This window comes from Phalacrocorax carbo, chromosome 12 (genome assembly GCF_963921805.1).
Source record: "Phalacrocorax carbo chromosome 12, bPhaCar2.1, whole genome shotgun sequence".
Taxonomy (NCBI): domain Eukaryota; kingdom Metazoa; phylum Chordata; class Aves; order Suliformes; family Phalacrocoracidae; genus Phalacrocorax; species Phalacrocorax carbo.
The window spans coordinates 20,913,357-20,934,436 of NC_087524.1; the positions used below are offsets into that span (position 1 = coordinate 20,913,357).

At 45.4% G+C, this 21,080-nt stretch overlaps 1 protein-coding gene across 2 annotated transcripts in view; it reads left to right on the plus strand.

The window, feature by feature from the left end:
- PTPRE (protein tyrosine phosphatase receptor type E) overlaps positions 1 to 21,080 on the plus strand; it is a 109,684-nt gene that overhangs the window by 61,021 nt on the left and 27,583 nt on the right. For both annotated transcript variants that reach the window (XM_064464383.1, XM_064464382.1), the window contains 4 exons: positions 8,030 to 8,139; positions 16,490 to 16,592; positions 16,856 to 16,929; positions 18,685 to 18,821. In XM_064464383.1, the coding sequence (XP_064320453.1) occupies positions 8,037 to 8,139; positions 16,490 to 16,592; positions 16,856 to 16,929; positions 18,685 to 18,821 (417 nt within the window). In that variant the 5' untranslated portion in view covers positions 8,030 to 8,036. The remainder of the gene's footprint in view (positions 1 to 8,029; positions 8,140 to 16,489; positions 16,593 to 16,855; positions 16,930 to 18,684; positions 18,822 to 21,080) is intronic.

A 21,080-nucleotide genomic window follows, 5' to 3' on the forward strand; every position in this document is an offset into this window, starting at 1 on the left:
GCCCTTTTTGCTCCACCGTATTGCTGAGCACGTAACGGCTCTTTTGGTTGTATTTAGAATTAATCCCCTTGCAGTTGTGGGAACACCTAAATAAACATGACTCAATTAATTAGACTGAAATCATGGGACTTTACACTTAGCTTTAGATAGGGGTTACTTTAACTTCCTCCTTAATGATTAAAGCTTCAGTTCATGACACAACAGGTATGAATCTTTCAAAAATATATATATTATCAGGGGATTCTTTTAGTTGATGTAGGTATTTGGGTTTGGGTTTTGGGGTGTTTTTCTGGTTTATAACGGAAGAAACTACAGGAGTTTTGTTTAAAATTTCAGGGATATTTAAACACTTTCCTCTACATCAGGTAAGAAAGTTGTGAAATGGTGTCCTTGGCGCATTGACTTTGGAACTCTAGCTCCTGGTTAGAGCAGTCTGGGCTTGACAGATATCCGTAATGGTACCCATCGCAGCTGAAAATAATGTTGTGTCATCAGGTGGGGGGCTATTTTATAAATTATAATTTGCTTGTTGCCTCCATCCTGATGAGTTCTATTTCATTTACTCTGGTTAGCGTGGACCGGCTTACCCTAGCTCAGTTTAAGTCAGTATTAGTCTCGGTGTTAGCTGGTGGAGATGGGTTACGACTACTTCAGAAAGGCACCTGCTGAGACTGTTCTTTCTCCTGCAAAAGCTGGTCAGACAACAGCAAAAACTGGCAAAAGAGTTCTTTGAAAAGTGTTTGAGAATAAATGTACATCTGTGAGAGAGAGGCTGTATTAATCATCCTAAGCTTTTTTTATTGCAGCGTGGAAATGTCGTTTTGAATTTGAAAATAATTTTCATCGCTTTCTCTCTGAAGTTGTAGTTCCTTCTCTCTTTTGTGTGCTCTTTTCCTAGTTTTGAATTTTTGTGATATGAAAGCTGACTATTCCAGGCCTGACCTGTGTAGTTTTAGATATGATGTCCCAAAATCTTCACAGCCTTTGTGTTGCTTCATTGAGAGTCACTTAGCACGGCATGGAAAAGAAATCTTTCTTTTTTTAATTCATTTCCAGAGCTATGGGGCTGCAGATAAGCCGTGTATGTAATACATGGGCGGGATATGCATGCTTTTCCAAAATGAAGGCTGCAGTCAAAGTTCATTACGTTCCCAGTTTTAAACACATCTAAACCAATCCTCTTTTTAATGTAATTTAACACACGGTATATCTTCAGAACGGCTTTGAATCTCCTCCTGGTGAGCAACAGTACCAAGACCCCCAAGCAAGCAGAAGACAGATCACTGTCATACCAAAGGCTGCCGCCTCCTGGTCCTGGGTGCATTTGTAGAGTGCAATGGATTGAAAAAATTCCTCACCCTTTTTAAGGTGACAAATGTCACTTTGTAACGGTGGCATGTCAACCCCACTGTCAACACCGTCATTTAATCCTTTTCAGAGCAGACCTGCTAATGCAGTGCTTAATCTGCTGGTGACAACCAGTGATTTGTATTCACCGGAGATCTCGGCATTGCTAATTGAAATGGGTTTGAACTAGCGTTAACCATGGTAGACTGGCTTTTGAGCCTCGCTCGTGAATCTGAGAGAGACAGATAGGACCGGCTATAGCGGGTCAGCAGAATTTAAAAATTGCTATTACAGAAGTGGTAAATTTTGTCTGTGTTGTTGTGCATCTTTCTGCATAACTTTTCGGAACGTGTATTTTCTCTATAAATCCTTGTTAAGCTGCTGGTAGTCCCTGAACGCCTGAGCCAGGCAGATGGCCGGTGGGCTTACCTGCGAAACGGGCCTCCGGCAGATCAGAAATCGTCGTTTCTCGCCCGCCAGCTGTAAATTTTTGTCACACACATGCTCTGTGCTGCATACGCTGACCTCATCGTACGAGAAAATGAAAGCAAATGTAATAATTTGTCTACCTGAATTAGAGACGAAGGGACTAAGCGAGTAAGGCAGTCTGTCAGGCTTGATTATTCTAAATGGAAAATCATTTTATACAGTCAATTGGTACTTTGCCTCTCTCAGTCTCTTACGTGTAAGTGATTATTCTGATTTGTATTTTTTAAATCTAATTGTTTCCATCTCCTCTCAATTATCTTTATTGCAGGTATTTGCATAGAATATGTGAGGAATTGTTGTCAGATCTAGTTTTGTGAGTGGTTATATTACATTGTACACAACTTTAAATATTAGATATTTATCCCTTCAATTCTCTTGCTGTGCCTGAAGAGGTCAGAAACAAAGCTTGTAGTTATACGTACAAAAAAACCCAACAGTGAGTGTGCTGTAGGCAGTCCCATAAAAAGCACATTTTTGGGATGAAATTTGACTTTCCCTCAGGGGGTGCTTTCTGCCCTGCCTCTGAGGAACGGCCGTGCAGCAGGCGCGCGGCTGCATTTCGGGAAGGCTTCCCCCGCAGAGAGGTCCCTGCCCGCGCTCCTGCTGCTTGCTGGGCTGCGCCGAACGCACGCGCAAGCGTCGCGACCGGCATCTCAAGTCCTTTTTTCCCTCTGGATTTTAGGACATCCTGAGTCTCTGAGGTAGAATTACAGGGATTCAAAAAGAAGAAAAGGGAAAGATACTTGCTATATTCGATTTTTTTCTAAAGCTCCTACGTTTTAAAGCAGGTCAAAACATGGCACTTTTACCAAACTCCTGGAAATTTGATTTGGGGCTTAATGTATAACTCCAAGTAAGAGATCGGTGTTGAGTGGCTACCCCGAACAAGAGGAATACTGAAAAGCTGTTCCCAGCTGATGCCCCGTGGAGCGGTGGGACGGGCTCCTGGGGGCCTGGGGTGTCCCGCTGCCCCCCGGGCTTTGATGCTGGCTGCCCAAGGGGGGACGGCGGTCGGCCGGGGGCTCCGCTGGGACCCGGCGCTACCCTTGAAGCTGTGCGTCTTGAATTCATCCTCATGCAAGTCCCCGCGTTCCCCCGGTTCCTTTGGAACTAAAAGGAGCGTTTCTTTTTCTAGTTGTTTTGTAAAAACATAATTCAAATGAATAATTGTCTTTGAAGCGCTGCGGTAATGGCTTGTTACCCGCCTTATGACGTAATGGTGCAATAAAGTCGTAACCAAAAATGAAGTCACGCAAGAGCTATTCTGGTTAAACTGTAACTCGGCGCTGCCTGGTGTGCTAAGGTGGGTCGGCAGGGACGCAGTGGGAATGCCGGAGGTTCAGGAAGGGAGACCATCGCTGCGGTCAGCCCATCGGGGGATGAGAGCTGCTCCCGGTGCCCGGGGCTGCCGGCCGGGGGTCGCGGCGCCGCGCCGCCTCGCCTGCTCCAGGTAGGGCAACCCCCAGCAGCTGGAGAAGACAGACACTGCGGCTTCAGACCCTTCAACGGGACCAACCGCGTTTGGGGCTTTATAGGTGGAAAGCAGGAAGAGCAAAAGGAGAAAAGACAGAGCAAGGAGAGAGGGTGGCTTTCTGCCCTTTTAATTTTTTTTTAAAAAACTATCTTCCTGGGTAGGCACTTGCTCTTGGTGTGGCCAGTGTCCCAGGGGCCAACGCATCTGTCAACCTACAGTGACGATGCTTTCATGTGTCTCACTTTTAATTTTATTTTCTGAATCGATAGTGCTTCGCCTTTCAGAATATTACATTTTTAGCACTAAAAATCTGGGGCATGACCTGAGCTGCATGATACTAAAGCCTGAGGGGGGAAGAAACCAAAACCCAACAGTCTCTCCACCATCCTCTGTGTTAGATGAGATGTTTCGCTGTTTTCTTGCTGCTTTAGGAGGATGCAGGGAATGGGTGTCTATTTAACCCCCTCTGAAGTACCTTGTGCATCAGCCGCCTTGGAAAAACGCCGCGCAGCGTGACCGAGGTTTTATTAGCATGTCTTCTTAAAACCCAGGTTTTATTCGTAAGCTGTCAGGTCAGACGAGGGTTCAGTTCTGCAGCCAAAATAGAAATAAAGCACTAATGTAGTAATCCCTGAAAATAATGCTGTTTTCTCACATTTTGGGGAGCTGGGCCATCCCCCGCGGCGTCTCCTTGCAAGAGGCGGTGGCAGCGATCCCGACGCAGGGAAGAGCTGTGCACAGGCTCCACGCCCTCCCCTAATTTCTGAGCCAGTCCTTTATGGATTGCATTTAGATTTCAAGTGCTCTGCCTCCTTGGCAGGGTTTGAGTTGGCTGTGCAATTTTACAGTGATTTTTTTTTTTCTTTTTTGGTTTTTTTTTTTTGGTCGTGGTGTCAAGTTCTCTGTTGGACGTAGAAGCATTTATCTATAACAATGCCGACTTTTAAAACTGTGGTTGTAACAGGAATCTCTGGCACCTTTTTTTAAGGCTTCAGATAATCAGATATAGCTAAGAATCCTTCACTACAAAAAATACTATTCTATGGAGTTTAAGTGCCTGAGCCATTTACCCCTGCATATCCATGAAATAAAGGCTGGAGGTAGTAGGATGTAAGTAGATAAAAATGCATTGTATCCCCACGCAGTTATGAAAGCAGGTCCTATTTCTTTTTCCAGGCGGGGCAGCAGTTGCCTTAGAGCAAAGCTGCGTAATCATGGCAATGTGTGTCTCTACCTCGATCTTCTTTCCGATTTTATCAACAAGAGGCTTCTTTTGTAGCACGTGGTCGTCCTTTCTTGTTCAGCTGTGCTTTTCTACCTGCCTGTGCTCTCCGGAGAGGAGTTGTTAATAGTTTTTTACTTTTTTTTTGCCTTTTTAACTGACTGTGTCATGACCTTGTACCTTCTTAAGGATGGAAAATGCTGCTGTGCCTAGGGCGGTGGGGTTTTTTGGTTAAAAAAATTATATCGTTGTTGTGCTGCGCGTGAAGTACATCGACACATATACAGTAAGGCTTACAGTGTTTCCACGTCGCTGCCATTCGCTCGCCTCCCCATCGCCCCAGCCTGAGGAGGAGACCTGAGTCGTACGTAGGGCCTGGTCGTGCTAAGCTCAGTCTCTTCCATCCGTCTCTGTGCTGCGGCACCCAAATTTGCTCTGAGTTTTAATCCTTCTGCCTTTAGCAAGCAGAAGTACAAAGTGCTTCGGCCAAATGGGAGAGCCCAGAATTTGCATAATCTTTGTAGATGTGTTTATTTTTCATTAGACTGTGGAGCAGCGACTGGTTACCCATGTTACACTTCACCACTTTTAAGCGAACAGATACAAGGTGGCTGGAGTGGGGTTTGTGTCTGTAAAACCCTCATAACGGTAATTTTGGGGGAAACGTTGATGTTCCTTACGCTTCCCAGTCTTCTGGAAACCTGCCAGCAGCTTCAATTTTTTTTGCTTGTTTGTTTCTAATTTTCTTTTCTTTTTAAGAGCCGGGTGTATTTTAAGGGTGAGCCGCTGAACTGAGCGCTCCAGCGCAAAACTGTTGAGCAAAGCAGCGCCCTGTACCTGCCAGAACTGATTGCCCCGAAAGTCCGGTGGATTTGAGCAGCCTTTGCTGAGGGCGTAAAGCATTACAGTGAGGTGCAGCGTTCAGCGCCTCGTTCCTGGCAATGCCAGCCCTCTCCCTACTGACTCCACTTTTATTCTGGTTTAATTCCAGATTTCCAAATCCTCTTCCTTCCCCCCTCCTCCCCTTCAGTTTACATAAACTGCTGCTGCGTGTTCTGAGCTTCCAGCGTCCTAGTGCTTTATGATTCTAAATTGTTAAATTTTGGAAGGTTTTTTATAATGGTAAATGCAGTGTAGCCAATGCAGGGACAGTTTGCAGTAAGCTGTTACACGTAATTAGTTATCTAATCCCAAGAATGGCTACTTCAGGGTTAACCTGGCTGTTGGCTGAGCCTGTTAGTGTTAAGACACCTAGACTGCTTAAACTGTAAATGGGAGGAGGAGGAACTGAATGAGTAACTCTGTCTGTAGGAAGCTGGACTGGGGGAAAAAAAAAGGAATTTAAGAAAGTACAATTTGATGCTAATAATAATTTTTATTATTCTTTCTTAGCTGAATTTTTTCTTTAGCATAATGAGCGATGTCCATTGAGCTTCCAAATTGTAAGAAGGGGAGCAAGAATAAAGAAATGCTGTTAATTGTGTGCTCCCATGTAAACACAGTTTTATACTTTTTTTTTCTCCCCTCCAAAAATATATTTTATCTTTTTACTTTCATGTTGATTTATTGCCTTGCTCCTGTATTCTCACAACACTTGGAAGAATTTCAAATAGCATCCATGGGGCAGCGGGCAGAAGCATCCTGCACCCCCTTCTGGACGGGGTTACCTCGGCAAACCGAGCGTGCTGTAACCGCTTTCAGCGGGCGGAAGGGCTGCTCTGTAGCTTACAGAGCCTTCAGACAGAACACGAATAACGAGCTGCAATAGCAGACGAGGCTGTGCCCGTCCTGGGAGGGTCTGCGCGCTCCCCAGGGCAGCTGCCGACCCCGGTGCCCTCTGCTGAGCAGCGCCTGTGCTGGCCAGAGCCTTGCTGCTGCCGCCCCTCCCAAGCAGGAGGGGAGTCACGGTTAAGTCTGTTTATTCCTTTTAAAGAACACCAGGTGTGCGCTGAGCGTGACTTTAGTCCTAGGTACGGCGGAGAGGCTGGGACTAAGGTTCGCTTCTGGGTAACGCATCAAAGCGCGGCAAAAAGGTGGTGTTGCAGAAGTTTTTTTATACATTCGAGCTTACCCAGAGATTATTTCTGGTGGATTATCCCATGTTACATTGAGAGGAAGGATTTTCTAATGGCTATTCTAATAACTGCCAAATTCCTGGGTATTTTTTTTTTTTCTGTTGTGAGGCAGTACTATGTAAGTCCTGGGGAAATTGTAATATTAAATATATTGTACTGAAACATCAGGGAGCTTTCTTGTGTGGTATCGCTGGGCTTATAATTTTAGCAATGGATGTAGAGCCACCATCTGGATGTGTTCTGCCATTTGTGAAATCCGGAAAGTAAAGCTTGTGTGTCACGTGGGGTTTTTTTTGCCAAAGAAAATACTTTAAAATCAAGCAACCGGCTAATAGATGAGATGGTAGCTTCTTGTAATTAATGTGTTTATTAGGGACTGGATAAATTTCCAGCAAATTGATAACAACGTTTGTTTTTTCCACATAAACCTTGATTTAGAGGGACTAGAGTATTTCTAGACCAGCTCATTTACCCACAGCTGTTAATTTCTAACCTTTGCTGCGTTGGAAATGGCTTTCTGGTCTCACGAAACCCGACATTCTCTGCATTGGGAAGGCTCTGGTGAAATGCTTTATGGTTTGCAGACTCATAGCTGTGGCACACGTGTTCTCCAAAGCAATGTGCTGATGAAGCACCACGTGCGTGCCTGCAGGAAATCCAGGTAGGACGAGGAAACTCCGACGGGCGCTTGTTACAGGTGCTTTAAACTTTGCGTTTGTTACTGGTCTGTAGGTGGTAAAAGCTTTTGCTTTTTGTTTCGGTCTCCGGGCATCTGTGATGCTGGAATTGGGTGTCGAAGTTACACGGCGTTAAAATATTGGTCGTGGTCTTGTGGAGGAAAGTCACTTGGACCCTTAGGATGGGGTCTGGCCACGCTGGGGTTTTGGGCTGCTTTCGCCACCCTGCAGCCCACGCTGCTCCTGCTCTCTGCAGAAGATAACACTACGTGTACTTATGGCAGGAACCGCCAAAAATACGTTACTTTTGCATTTATTTTTTTTTGCCCTCAAGATTTGCATTTATTCCTAAGATTCCCGCTGCTGGTACTTATTTTATTCTTGACGATGGAAATGACTCCCTGACTCCTTGCCTCAGTGTCCTCAGCTGCTGCGTTTTACGGATGTAGGGTAGCTTTTCTGGCCTGATTTCTGTCGTTGTCTTTGAATGATGGCCGAGCGTTATCTTCCTCTTCTTGGGTTTAAAACATTCTTAATGAACTCTTAGTGCGAGCAACTGGTATTTTCCTCCTGCCTCAAATCTGAAAGTTAAGTGACAAGGCAATGGGAGAGTACAAAACAAGTTCTAAAACTTCCCTTATCTAAAGTAAACATTGTTTTTTCTATTAGCTTCATTCTGATGTGAGGAAAAAACGTAATAGGAATTTGACCTGAAAAATTATCTTTTGCTTTCGTTTTCTTTTAGGTCCAGGATGGAACATTCCTGCTCGCTCCTGCTGCTCTGTGTTAGTTTTCTATTTGCACAAGCTTTACCACCCAATGGAACTGAACTGCCAAAACCTACACCGACAACAAGTAAGGGCAGCGCTGGATTCGCGGGGAGGGAGTGGGTGTGGAAAGGGCCGTCCTGGGAGGTCCCCCCAGTGACACAGTCCTGGATGTTTTTCCAGGACTTTGACCCCCATTAACGTGCTTCTAATCTTGCCAGATGACCTCTGTATTTGATCTCCCTATGACTGGTGCTGTACGCTTTACTTTCTTTTTCCCATGTATGGGAAACCTACAGGACAGCTCTGGGAGGGGTGGAGAAGCGCAGGCTGCCTCCTGCCTGGGCTGCAAGCTCTCCACGCCCCAGGAGCTGTCACTGTGGATCTTCAGCGTGACTGGACACAGATAACATGCAATAAAGAAAGATCAGTTAGACAACAGGATGAACATACTCAAACGTTATGAGGAACTACGGTCTTCCTATGTGTTCTGCGTTTTCTAATGATACGAGCTGTCTAAGGCGAGACTGGAGGAGAGGGATAATAGTGCAGGTGTCCTGCATAAGATTAGGTCAGGTGAGAACCAGAAAAGCCTTTTTCAAAGACCTCAGAGCAATCTTCTACGCACCCGTCCACCACAGCATCTTTTATTCATCCTCACTTCTTGTCACGGTTTTAGCTGGGATAGAGTTAATTTTCTTCGCTGGAATTTCTTCCTGTTGCGTCAAGCCCTCCTACCACTACACCCTAACACATGTACAGCCCTGGAGAGGGGCTCATTCAGGTTTGGATATTAGGAAAAATGTCTTCCCTGCCAGAGCGGTCAGGCCCTGGCACAGGCTGCCCAGAGAGGTGGGGGGGTCACCGTCCCTGGGGGGGTTCAAACACCGTGTAGCCGTGGCACTTGGGGCCATGGTTTAGGAGGCCTGGAGGTGTTGGGTTGGTGGTTGGACTTGATGATCTTAGAGGTCTTTTCCAACCTTAATGATTCTGTGATTCTAAGTGAAATAAGGGTCTGTTGGGTTTTTTAAGATACTGATTCTCCTGTTATGTTCTGTGATGGGATGATAGTGTTCACTTGCACATTGCCCTATCCTATGTAGCCCTAGCTATCTCTGAAATCCCCGTGGTGGGGAGTGGTGTTTGTCTGGCAGTGGTTCAATGTTCAGGCGGTGGCAGTGCGTGACACCGTGTTGCCGTCAGAGGGGCACTTCCGAAGGGATAGCTGCTCCGAGGACTTGGTTGAAGGGAAATAAAGCTGATGATGTTCCATGTACGCAGTGTGGTGAAACCTTGACGACTTTTTGGTTGGCTGCTGTTGACACCCAGCCTTTCTAGGAGGGTGGTTTTGTGGTTTGCCTGGGAACCTGTATGGAAGGAGAGCCAAGCAAGAACCAAACGCCAGGAGTGGCTGATGGCCCCTTTGCTTTGGTCCTTGGCTGCATTAATTTAGGTGTTTGGCGTTTGCTTCCATCAAGACCTGAGGCTGGAGGACAGCAGAGGCAGCTGAGCACTGCTCTGCCTGGGCACTAACAGGCTGCAGAGGGTTAGGGGAGCAAGGGGCTCTACCGTGAGTGATGACAGTCTTAGCGGTGTTTTCCTTGGGGCCTTCAAAACAACTAAATGGCTAATAGAAATAAAAATTGGGCTAAGGGCAAAACTGCTGATAAAAGTTTCTGCTGAAATGATGTCAAGTGGTTGTCAGCATCTGGCATGTGGAGCAGCAGCAGAACAAGTTACTCATATTGGTCTGAACATGGAAGGATATGGGAATTGGGAGAGGGAAGTAACTTGTTAGTTGTCTCACTTCCCAGAATTTTCATAAAATTAGTAAAAAGGGAGTTCCTGCATAGATGCTGTTCATCTTCAAAGCTTCATTCAAAATTGTGTTTTTAAATATGATAATATGGATAAGAGTAATCTTATTATCCACGTTTTAATTAAATCTTAATTTCAGTGATGAGAGTTAGAAATGATTAATAAGACTAAACTGTTTTTTTCTAAATATCAAAGCCTTCATTACTTTGCTGTGAGAAGTGAAGAGTATTATTGTCTGACAGACCAGTACGGGCACATTGAAAATGCATTGCTGTGTAGAAACTTCCAAGATAATCAGATTATCTAATACATTTGATGGCCATTGACTTAATACAATTTTTTTTTTTAAATACAGAAATAAAGATTTTTGATTTAACTATCAAGAAAACCCCATTTAAAAGAATATGGAAAGAACCGAAGGATTCAGAAAAAAAACCAAGCCAGCTTCCCTTTTGCATGCTAATTTGATGAATGATCCAAAAAGATATGATGCTTTTGATTCTGAAAGAAGTAGCTATAATTTATTGCATGTCATTATTTTAGCTGGCTTGGTTTAGAAGATGCTTGTTGAATTAAAATACTGTATTTATACTTATTTTAAACATGGAGACCTGGTCTGTGCTGCTCAGTTTTTCAGCACTATTGCCATTTTGCTTCCTACAAGAGTACCGTGAAACTGCTCCCATGAAATTTCCCTTTCATAAAAAAACAATATTCTGGTTTTAATGCACTGCCATTTACCGGAGGAGTTGCACTGCCATCTCCTCAGAGTATTCAACTGTATTAAATAAATATAAACCAGTATTTATTATTTGGATTTGCATAAATAAATGTATATTTCAAGTAGGTAAAACTTGATGCTATCAAATATGTGACAGACTGTTTATATGTGATACTGTCCATAGCATTGAAATAATTCCAGTATTAATCATATCCAGTATGATTATCCAGTATTAATAATCCAGTATTAATCATAGGAAGGATTCTTTTACTTCCTCTTGTATTTTTACTTGTTACGTAGTTCAAATGTGAAAGGACCCTGGGAGTCGCAGTAGTAAAGCTTTTTAGCCCTTTCCTAATGTTTAAATTTCTTTAGTGTTTACTCGATGAATATTTCATGGGTTTCATGCCCACCTTTACAACTTCTTACCACTGCCGACATATTAACAGGCAGAGGTAATGAATTTATCAGACGAGTGGGAGGTTGAAAGGCAGCAAGTGGCACAGTTTTCGATGCCCTATTTATTGCTTGTTTAAACTTTCAAGAAGTTGGTGGGTGTCTTTGAAGATAACTGAAGCAATGCATAGAAAGAATGAAGTCCTGCTATACGATAGCCAGAACGGGACCCAGAGATGGGCACTTTCACGCTAGACTTGTGGTCCGCTTTCATGTAGAAAATGAGGCATCATCGGAAACTTTTGCTCTAAAGACGGAGGGTGGCTCATTTTACCGAGTATTTAAAAGCCACAGGGATGCTTTGCTGGTAGATACTCAGTCGCAAGAATTCATTTGAAAAGCAGAACTTCAGAAGTCGGTATTTTTGGACTGGGGGTTGGACTAGGTGACCTTTAAAGGTCCCTTTCAACCCAAACCATTCTGTGATTCTATGATTGCGGTGGCGGGCAGGGCTGCGCTCGGTCTGGCTGTGTGGCGTTTGGCTCTGGGGCGGCAAACGCATCCCCAGTTGTCAGCTGCGGATCTGCTTCCTCTTCACAGTCAAGGCACGGTGAAGCCCAGTGATTCTGTGCAGGGCTGCGGTTTTTTCTTCCAAAAATAGCGTAAGAGGGCTTAGTCTGGACTTTGTGATGTCCCCGTTGGCATGGGTGCACTTCTGCCCAGTCATCGCAGCACAAGTTCAGCCGGGCCTCGAGGGGATGGGGCGGCTAGACGAAAACTGGGAAAGGAGGATACTTCTTTTATTACTTCAGCGTATGGAAAGCGCACACTGATGTGCAAGAGGCTTAATTGTAATAAATCACTCACTGTTAAATCTGAACAGAAAGTTCAGCGAACAGAAGAACTTGCAGGGTTTTTTACAACAACAAAAAATACTTTCAGTGCTCTGCTACTCGCCCAATCCAGACGTTTCAAAAATGCCTGAGTCCACAGAAAAGTACTGAGGACTACCCAAAACATGCCACTTGAGTGTGTCTTCACCTTAGCATCAGTCCAAAGGATGGCATGAGGACAGCCTGCACCACACGCGCATCCGCACCGTGAGTAGCATCCCGGTGCCCGCAGCGAGGCGGTAACGTGGCAGGGTTTCTGTCCCGTGGCTGTGGGTGCTTTGGTGGGCTCTGCTGCTCCCTGCAGTCGTTCTCAGTGAACTTTGAGAGAGTTCCCCGCTCTGCGGGGCACGTGAGGAGCATTGAAAGACTACAATAAAAATTGAAGATGCTTTGTTGCCCTTGGAAACACGAACAGGTGAAGGAGTAATGTGGTAGATACTCAACGCTCTCATGCGTGATAGACTATCCGGTCTGTAGTATCCCCTAAATAAATGTGTGAGGTCTTGCACGGCCACCAGGCATGCTGGCTGCAGAAGCTGATGCAAGCTGGACTGAGCTCTGCAGCAGAGACACGTCTAAGAGCTCCAGTATCTCGCACACGGGGGATGCGTTATTCTGAGAGAAGTTGTGCGTAAGTACCGACATTGTGGCAAGCTGGGAAGCATTGGGTTTTGTGCCTGCAGGTGAAAAAACGCTTCTATTAAAATTAGACCAGTGTTCTATTCATCATCACCTATTTTGTGACGTGGGACTATTTAAGATCGTGTACCCTGTCTTTGCCACGTGGTGGATAAGGTCTGTGTCAAGATGTTGTGACAGCCGCTCTTCATGTAAAATGAATGACGGAGGAGGTCGGGGTCCTTTGCGGGGCTGGATGTCTGAAACAACACGTCTGACCCAAACCAGGGGCAGGTGTCACGGCCCAAAGGCCGCTGTGGTCAGATGTGACTGAGCACTGTTTAAAGGACATGCGTGTGTCTGCTGAAGGGACAGCAGAGGTGAGGGATGCACCCTGACAAACCTACTTGCAATCTGTCCCAAACAACGGGCGAGAGCAGTTGTGTGTTAGTTTTGCAGAGGTGGAGGGTTAAGTTCTCTGTTTTTGAAAAGAAGCTCAGACCTGTGAATAAATGGAGTCTGCCGTGGGATTTCTTCTGTGCTCGGATGAACAATATCTTGTCTGTTCTTTGTCAAGCACCGGAATAATTTCAGGTACCTGACTTGCTCATCTAGGGCAAGCCACATGCCTTGACTTGCTAGCTTGTTTTTGTAGAGGGAGAAAAAAAGCGTTTTAATCACACTTTTAATCGTGGGCCACTTTATCATTCACGTCCTACATGTGAAGGATCCGATCTAGGGGGATGAAGAAAACCAAAGTTTGGGAGAGAGCGTGGAGGGAGGATCATGGGACGGTTACTGAAGTCTGTGTGCTCCTGTTAGTTCCCTTTTTTCTTGTGGGTGTTTTTGCTTTTGACACACATGGAAAGTGGGAACATCATAACCCTGAAGGAAATGGTGATACATTTCCAGAAAGAGCCATTCAGACGGCTGGGCCGGCGGCACAGGGAATGAAGCCGGGAAGAACCCATGAGTCAGCCTCAGTGGGTGGCAGGGGAAGCACGAGGGGTTGCCACCATCCTCCTGGTGATAGTCCTCCTCTCTTGTCAAGATGAAAGTCACTATTTCATTGTATTTCTAAAAAAATACCCTCAGGGGGATCTTTTTCGTGTGGCTGCGAACAGAAAGCCCCGTGGTTTTGGACCGCGGCGCGCTCTGTGTTGGAGCAGTGGAAAATTTTCCCTGGCTGTGGCTGCAGTAGAGATCTGCTTAAGAGGACATCAGTCTCTTCTGACTGCGTTTACTTTTAGGTTTCAATAGTCAATTTCTGAAGCAGCACTGATTAAAAAAATATTTCAGGTCTGTCTTTCAGTCTCCCCTTAAAATCCCACTTGATACGTAGATAGTTGTGTTGGCCAAAGGTCTTTCAGCCTCTGAGTCTACAATGGCCTAAGCCTGGTTGTAACTTTCTCTTAAAATTTTTGGGCTGCACTTAAAAAATGACTGCTGCAGATATGGAAGAAAATACAGGTAATAAATACAACTGTTTAAAAACCACACCGTGCCTTAAACACAGGTTCTGCAGAGGTCAAGCCGTTGGTGTGCCACTGCAAGGCTTCAAACATAAATGTGCCTGTGTTCAAGGAAGAAGGAGATGTTTGTGGTTTTTGACCTAATTTCCTTGTGAAATGGTGGGAGGAGAGGTGAGGTCTTAATGCAGAGAACTGCATCTGTCATTGTGGGACTGCTCGGTTCTTTAACTAAAAAAATGTGGACGGTTGTCTGGCAGGAGGTCAAACCTATCCTCTGCATTGGATTGAGGCTTTCAGTGATTGTCCGGGAATCAGTTTTCCAAAGACACCCCAAAAACATGGTGTGGGGTACATCAGTTCTTCTGGAAGGAGGAGACAAGGGATTATGTGTTGTGTAATGAACTGAGGGAAATTTTAATTCCCTCGTGACTCAAAGTTGTTGTTTTTCCCCGTTGTGTCACGGGTCTTGACACACGGCTGATGGTAAGAACTAACACAAACCCCTAAATCCTGGAGGATTCCGAGATACTGAGTCTGAAATTTCTAAGCTTCAAAAGTGGGCTAAAGTGGTTCCTTTTTGCCTGTGAGGGTCAAAAATAGACATTTCTTGTTTGTTTCTTTGTCAGACCTTGGTTTCTGTACAGAGTGCAGTATTGCTGAACACCACACAGAAATTAAGCTGTTTCTGGTGATGCACATCCATCCAGACGCTCCTTCCAACCGTGGTTTTCTGAAACCCCGTCAAGTGATGGGTTCCGATTACAATTCTGTCGTGCCTGTCACTTTTGTCTTTACATACCACTTAAAATGCACAAAACTCTACGTTCCTTGCTTTCCCTTTCTTTATACTATTATGTTGACTTGAGATACCTTCTTTCCTTGTATGCCTGTCGTGCACCTGTGCCTCTAAAGGAATTTTTCCTGTGCCCTCATACCCTGTTTGAGCACCCAGACTTTCCAGCTGCTCATGAGATACAGACCAGCACTCAGAGGGTTTTGCAGGGTTCAGTTCTGGTTTCAAGTCAATGGTTTATCCATGTGAGCTCTTCTGTATAACATTGCAGGTGTCGTGTAGTCTTACGTAGCTACTGCAATGTTGTTTTCATGATATTTTATGTTGAGGCTTGTGGCAAGGTCTCTTCAAAAAGCCTTTGCTCAGAGAAAGAGTTCAGGGAGGTGCGAATGCAGGAGGCGTTAGGAGAGTCCTCAAGGGCTGCTGTAGGAATGGGGAAGAACTCGTTAAACGTGGGTAAATGTAGATTAAAAAGAAAAAAGAACCACACCACCATCAACAAAAGTCGCTTTAATTTTGGAAGAGTGTACGTTGGTAAGAAGATATATAGCAAGTGCAAGTGACGGAGGCTGAGGAAGGCTGGTGTAACGATGGAGAAACCGGGGGGTCTGGGCGGCAGGGAGCCGTGCCGGCGGATGCCCAAAGCGTGGGCTGCTGCCTCGGGTGGCTGCTTCGCTGCGCCGGAGGGGAGACCGGCCCCCTTCTGCACCCGGTGGCGTGGGCAACGTGTCGCAGGTGTGAAGGCCCCATCCTTCGCGCCTTCCCATCCGTGGCGGTCTCTGCCACCGCTGTTACACTAACCTGGATTTATTTGTCTGGTCAGAAAGCGAAGCGGGGAGCAGGGTTATATTTTGCTTGCTGAAGGCGAAGGCTGAGAGTTTTGCTTGCTTAAATAAAACATGTAGGTTTTATAATTATTTTAATGTGCAGTATATTGACTTGTTCAGTAGAATTAAAAGGTTACAGAAGCATAATGAAACTGAAATGTCAAGAGTCACATACATAAAAATACTGTTAACAGAAGGATGAGCCTTGCCGTTTACACTAGCTAAAACAAAATTTTAATTTTTTTAATCTCCATTCTGAGTATTTGTTAAAAGTCGCATCATTCCTACTTGTTCTTATATTTATATTTAATATATATAAAATATATCATATAAGCCATAGAAGACGCTGCAGTTTGCACTGTCCCCTCCTGCCTTCCCCCTCCGTCATGCTCAGCGTTTGCTTTACACAGCCAGCAGCGGTGTTCTGCACTGGTAAATAAGATGTGTTCAAAACCCATGTTGTATCTGTGGAGTCAATAAAATCCATACAAAGGGTGGCATTCTTGGGTGATTTCTGTCTGGCTGAGCTGATGCGCATAAGGGCACTGCAAGAAACCTTCCGAATAGGCTTCAAATTTAGTTTAAAACCTTGCACCCGTTAAACTTACTCTACTACAAGTAAACTCTTTGCTTAATCAGTCATTCCCAAAAATATCCTTGGCATTTTCAGCAGCAGATAGTTTGTGCCTTTGAAGGAGAAAAAAAAAAAAAAAAAAGAAAAAATTTGAACTTTCAATTTCAGCTTTACATACGTTAAATAATTTGTGATGCTTCTAGTAAGTACAAGCAGAATATTGCATAGAACCACAGATTTCTGATACACCAAGCACAGTTTCTGCCCGTTCTAAATCAGGCAATCTGTGTCTATAAAGCTTCATGTCGGCTCCGTTCGATCCACAGACTCTACAGAGGAGAACAATTTGCACAAGGACCTGTTGACTTCGATGCTCATTCTGCTCCTGGTCTTCATCATTTTTGTCCTACTGGCCGGCTATTTTTTCAGGTAGGTCTGTGTGGGGCTCCGCATGCAGAACTAGCTCAGTCTCGTTTCGATATGATCTAACAAGGAAATGAAATGCGTACTTACGGTGAGGCGGGAGCCTCCATCACAGCGTAGCGGAGGCTGCCGCGGCGCTGGTGGCGCTCGCTGTGAAGATGAACAGAAAGAGTTTCTCCACAATTTCATGGTTGGTAAAGACTGGTTTGGAAACATGCGTGTTGCCTTTCAACACCGTTCCTGGGATTAACGTGGCGTATGTATTTCAGGTTCAGGAGACATAAGAAAGCTGTTGTGAACTCTGGGGACAAAAAGATGCCAAATGGGATCTTAGAGGAACAAGGTATGGAGAGATTTGCTTTCCTTCTCATTGTGATTTTTTTCATGTGTGTAGGCACACACTCATTCACTAATTAAGAATTCAGTTATTCAGTTATGTTTGCTTTTTATTTGTAAGTTAGAGCATTGTTAGTAAAGAGAAAATTTTTTTTTTTTATAAAAAAGAGGTCCATATTTAAGTATGTGTTTATATAATCTTAACTTTCTGTTGTTGGCTTTAAATATTTTTCACTTTAAGTAGGAATACAGCAAATATCTCTTTGTAAAGGTTTCTCGTGCTCTTTATATATGTTTTATTAGGATGCTAGCTGAAAACCAGGTTTCTGGCACTGTGATCTTTGTATTTAGAGAAAGGATTGCAATATTTCTTCTTAAAAGGGGTGGGGGGAAAGATCCTTAACGTTTTTGTGAAATTATGGGCCTGTTCCTGAACGTAAAGAGAAGCAAGTGAGGGGATGAGCCAGGGCAGCATGGTAGGCCAGCGGTGCTAAAATAAAACACATGCAGGAGCTGAAAATGTTTCTCACTGTATTTTTTTTCAAGTGCGGTGGGTTTATGTCCGTTAGCGGGGGGCCCTTCCCGTGGGTTGCTCCGTGCGGCTCCGTTCAAACCCAGCAAACATGGAGGGAGCCGCTCGTTTCTTGGTTATAAATTATTTTAGCCGTTAACAAAGAGAAAAAACTTAACGATCGAAAGAATTACATCTTTCTGCTGGTTCCACATTGCTACGTCTGAACTGAAGAGTGGGTTAACAAACACAGTCATAAATATACCCGTCAGCTTCCTGTTGGGTCGGTGCTTGTGCAGAGGAACAAGCGCGGCGAGCGCGGTTTGGAGATCCCCACGGTGGCTCGCTGCCACGCAGTGCCTTGGGCAATGAATGGGTAACGCAGCCACCGGTGAGCTGTAGTTTGCGAGTGGCGATCACCCCGTCATAGTCAGCCTGTAGGGAAGAGGTCTTGCCTTTCTGTTTGCCTCCGGTTGTAAATAAAACTTGTCTTCACCAAACCGCGGGCTTAATCCCTCCGCTTCTTCCAGCTGTCCTGCCGGGCAGCCCGTGGCGGTGCTCGTTTCAGCTGCCAGGTGGGCAGTTGTGCTCCCGAAGGGCCGTGAAGGCAGCAGGCGAAGGTGTCCTGGGGCTTTACGGCCCTGCGCGAGCCGAGGGCTGGGTGGGAAGAAGCGCCCGCAGCAGTAATCCCTGGACCAAACTGCGCTGCCGCAGAGCGACTGAGAGCCGGGACTGGGCTGATGCTGGGGTGAGGTGGGATGAGCAGCAGCAACAGCTCATCTCCGTGCAGAGTTTCTGGTGGCCAAGTTAAAGACTTTTATTTTTATTATTATTATTTCCCCTTCACAACTGAAATAATCTATCAGCACCTCTTCGGTGATAGGTACCGCAGGCTGGCCCTGCAGCCCCTGCCCCGTGGCAGAGGAGCTCTGGGTCGGAACGGTCTTCGTCAGCAGGAGGAACCTTCTCCTTTTCTAAATAGAACTTGGTCACATTTTAATCTGGCGTAAATACAGAAACCATTCATTTTACCAATAGTGGTTCTACTTGAATTTATTATGCTCTCAAAGAAGCTACTTGGCCTGTGGTTTTGTTTGTTGGGTTTTTTTAATTTCATTTAAATCAGCTTTATCACCAATTGAAGCCTCATGTTTTGGCATCTTCCAGCATAAAAATTATTTTGTAGTTGGAAATAGCTTGTTATCTGTTGCTCTGGACATGCCTTTAACACGCACTTTCCTTGTCTGACAGAACAGCAACGGGTGATGCTGCTCAGCAGGTCTCCCTCAGGCCCAAAGAAGTATTTCCCTATTCCAGTAGAAAATCTCGAAGAGGAAATACGGATGCGATCAGCAGATGAAGGAAAACTCTTCCGTGAGGAGTTTAATGTAAGTCCTGACATGTGAAGAGGACGGCTGCGTGGCGAAAAGTGGTGGTGGTGGTGGTGGGGCAAGTCAAAACGCCTGCAAATATTAACAAGTCTTTTAAAAATGGTTGGTGCGCCGTGCTGGTATCTGGAGCCTCGGCGCTTGTGTGGGCGTGCTGGTGCTGTTCGTACGTGCCCTGTTGTGCGTGGTGACCCTTTCTCTGGACAAAGTCTGGAATGTTGGCTGCTTTACGGTACGATGATGCCAAATGGGTAATATATTAACTCCTTGACACTTGCTAACAATTAAAGGATCATAGAATCACAGAATGGGTTGGGTCGGAAGGGACCTTTAGAGGCCATCTAGTCCAACCCCGTGCCGTGAGCAGGGACATCTTCAACCAGATCAGGTCGCTCAGAGCCCCGTCCAGCCTGGCCTGGGATGTTTCCAGGGATGGGGCATTGACCACTTCTCTGGGCAACCTGGGCCAGTGGCTCACCACCCTCGCTGTAACAAATATTTTTCTTATATCCACTCTAAATCTCACCTCCTTTAGTTTAAAACCATCGTCCCTTGTCCTGTCACAACAGGCCTTACCAAAGAGATTGTCCCCAGGTCTTTTAGTGTTTGCTTGAAAGTTGGAGGAGGGGAAAATTGAATATGAATCTCTTTAGGATTGATTTTCTTGGTGGGGGTGGAGGGTTTTTATGGGAGGCTCTGTGTTCCACCTCTGTGGGAAGTACTGAGAGAAGACACAGCGTGGTCTTTAATATTGCCCTAGTGAGGTTGGAGCCCCCCCCTTTTTTTTTTAATATATGTTTCTGTGAAGTATCTCAACTTCAAAGTTTTTTCCTTAAAGTGGTGCCTTGGTCAGAAAGGAAATGTTTTCTGCCCATAACCTGAGCTTCCGTTGCATGTGGTCCTACAGATGAGCCCGCGACGAGCTGCCGCAGAGCCGGTTTCTGTGGAGAAACGCAGCGCGATGAGTCTGCTCTCGCATGTCTGCACTCAGTGGCCTCTTCCACACTTTTATTCTCTTCGCTTCCCTTAACAGCAGAAGGAAGTTGCACAGAGCAGTAGCTTAAATATCAAATACGGAGTTGTCAAAGCTGATGCACGCATTGATTAGACAGTCTGTTAAGTTACCTCCTTAATTGGTAGCATATTTATATCTGCAATTTGTTTGATGATATATTTAAAACACATAATTCCTTTGCCTTATCAGAGAGGGAGCGTTGTGGAGATATTTATCAAAGTCAACAAAATGAATGTGAAAAGCGAGCTGACAAGATGTGCTCTTCTGAATTTTGACTCTCCTGATTAATTTCTTCTGCAGTTAAGAGCGAAACAAGCCATCTATTTTTATTTTTAAAACCTGCTTTGCTTGGATTGTTTTCTGCACCATGCTGTGAGCGTGTTTCTGCCTGCACACAGGCGCTGAGTCTGAAAACTGGGGTCCGGTCCCCGTAAGCGAGCAGTCTGAGCAGTGACGGGGTCATGGTACATAAAGTCTGCTTGATGCTCTATGTGGGTTTTTTTCCCCTGCTGTATCTCCCGTGGCTGCTTGCATGGATATAGGAGCTTCTTGCTCAAGCCTGAGAGGGGAAGAAAGGGCAAAAGACAGCTGAAAATCGGTGTGATTAATATTGTAGCATAAACAGGAAAACTGACAACCAGAAGTCTGCTATTGCAGCACTGGAAGGAAAGTGGTTGAGAAATCGGGACCCTTTGGCACAAAGACATCTGTGTGACAACCTCACCTTCCGAGCATCTCCCAGCTCCGTCGTCCCACCAGCTGAGGTTACCTCTGAAGCTGTAGCTGCCGAATCCTGCGGGTGTTGGATGGGTCCGAAGCCGTCCCCTTTGTGCAAGCCGTCCGGCAGGCGAGGCTGCGGGAGCTGCTGCTGGACCTGACTGCAGCCTGGGGCTGGGGATGCTCCGCTGATGGGGGTGCGCCAGGGGGTCTCTGCCCGCGGCTGAACACAGATACAGGGTCGCCACTGCGAATTTGAAACAAATTTAGGCCGAAAACTGTGAGTCCTGTGAGCCGGCGGCGGAACCAGCTGAAGAAGTTAGGTCCTGCGCGGTATTTTTCTGGCAAAAAGAAAACAAAGCCTGTGCTGATAGACGAAGACACGCAGTGGACAGAAAGGATTTTTGAGGATGGTACTCTCAGATTTATGTGCCTAACAGTGTTCTTCAATACTTTTGATTTGTTCCTGAAAGCCTAAATTACCCTTAAGCCTGAATTAACCTTTAGTACATCGTACTTGTTGCACT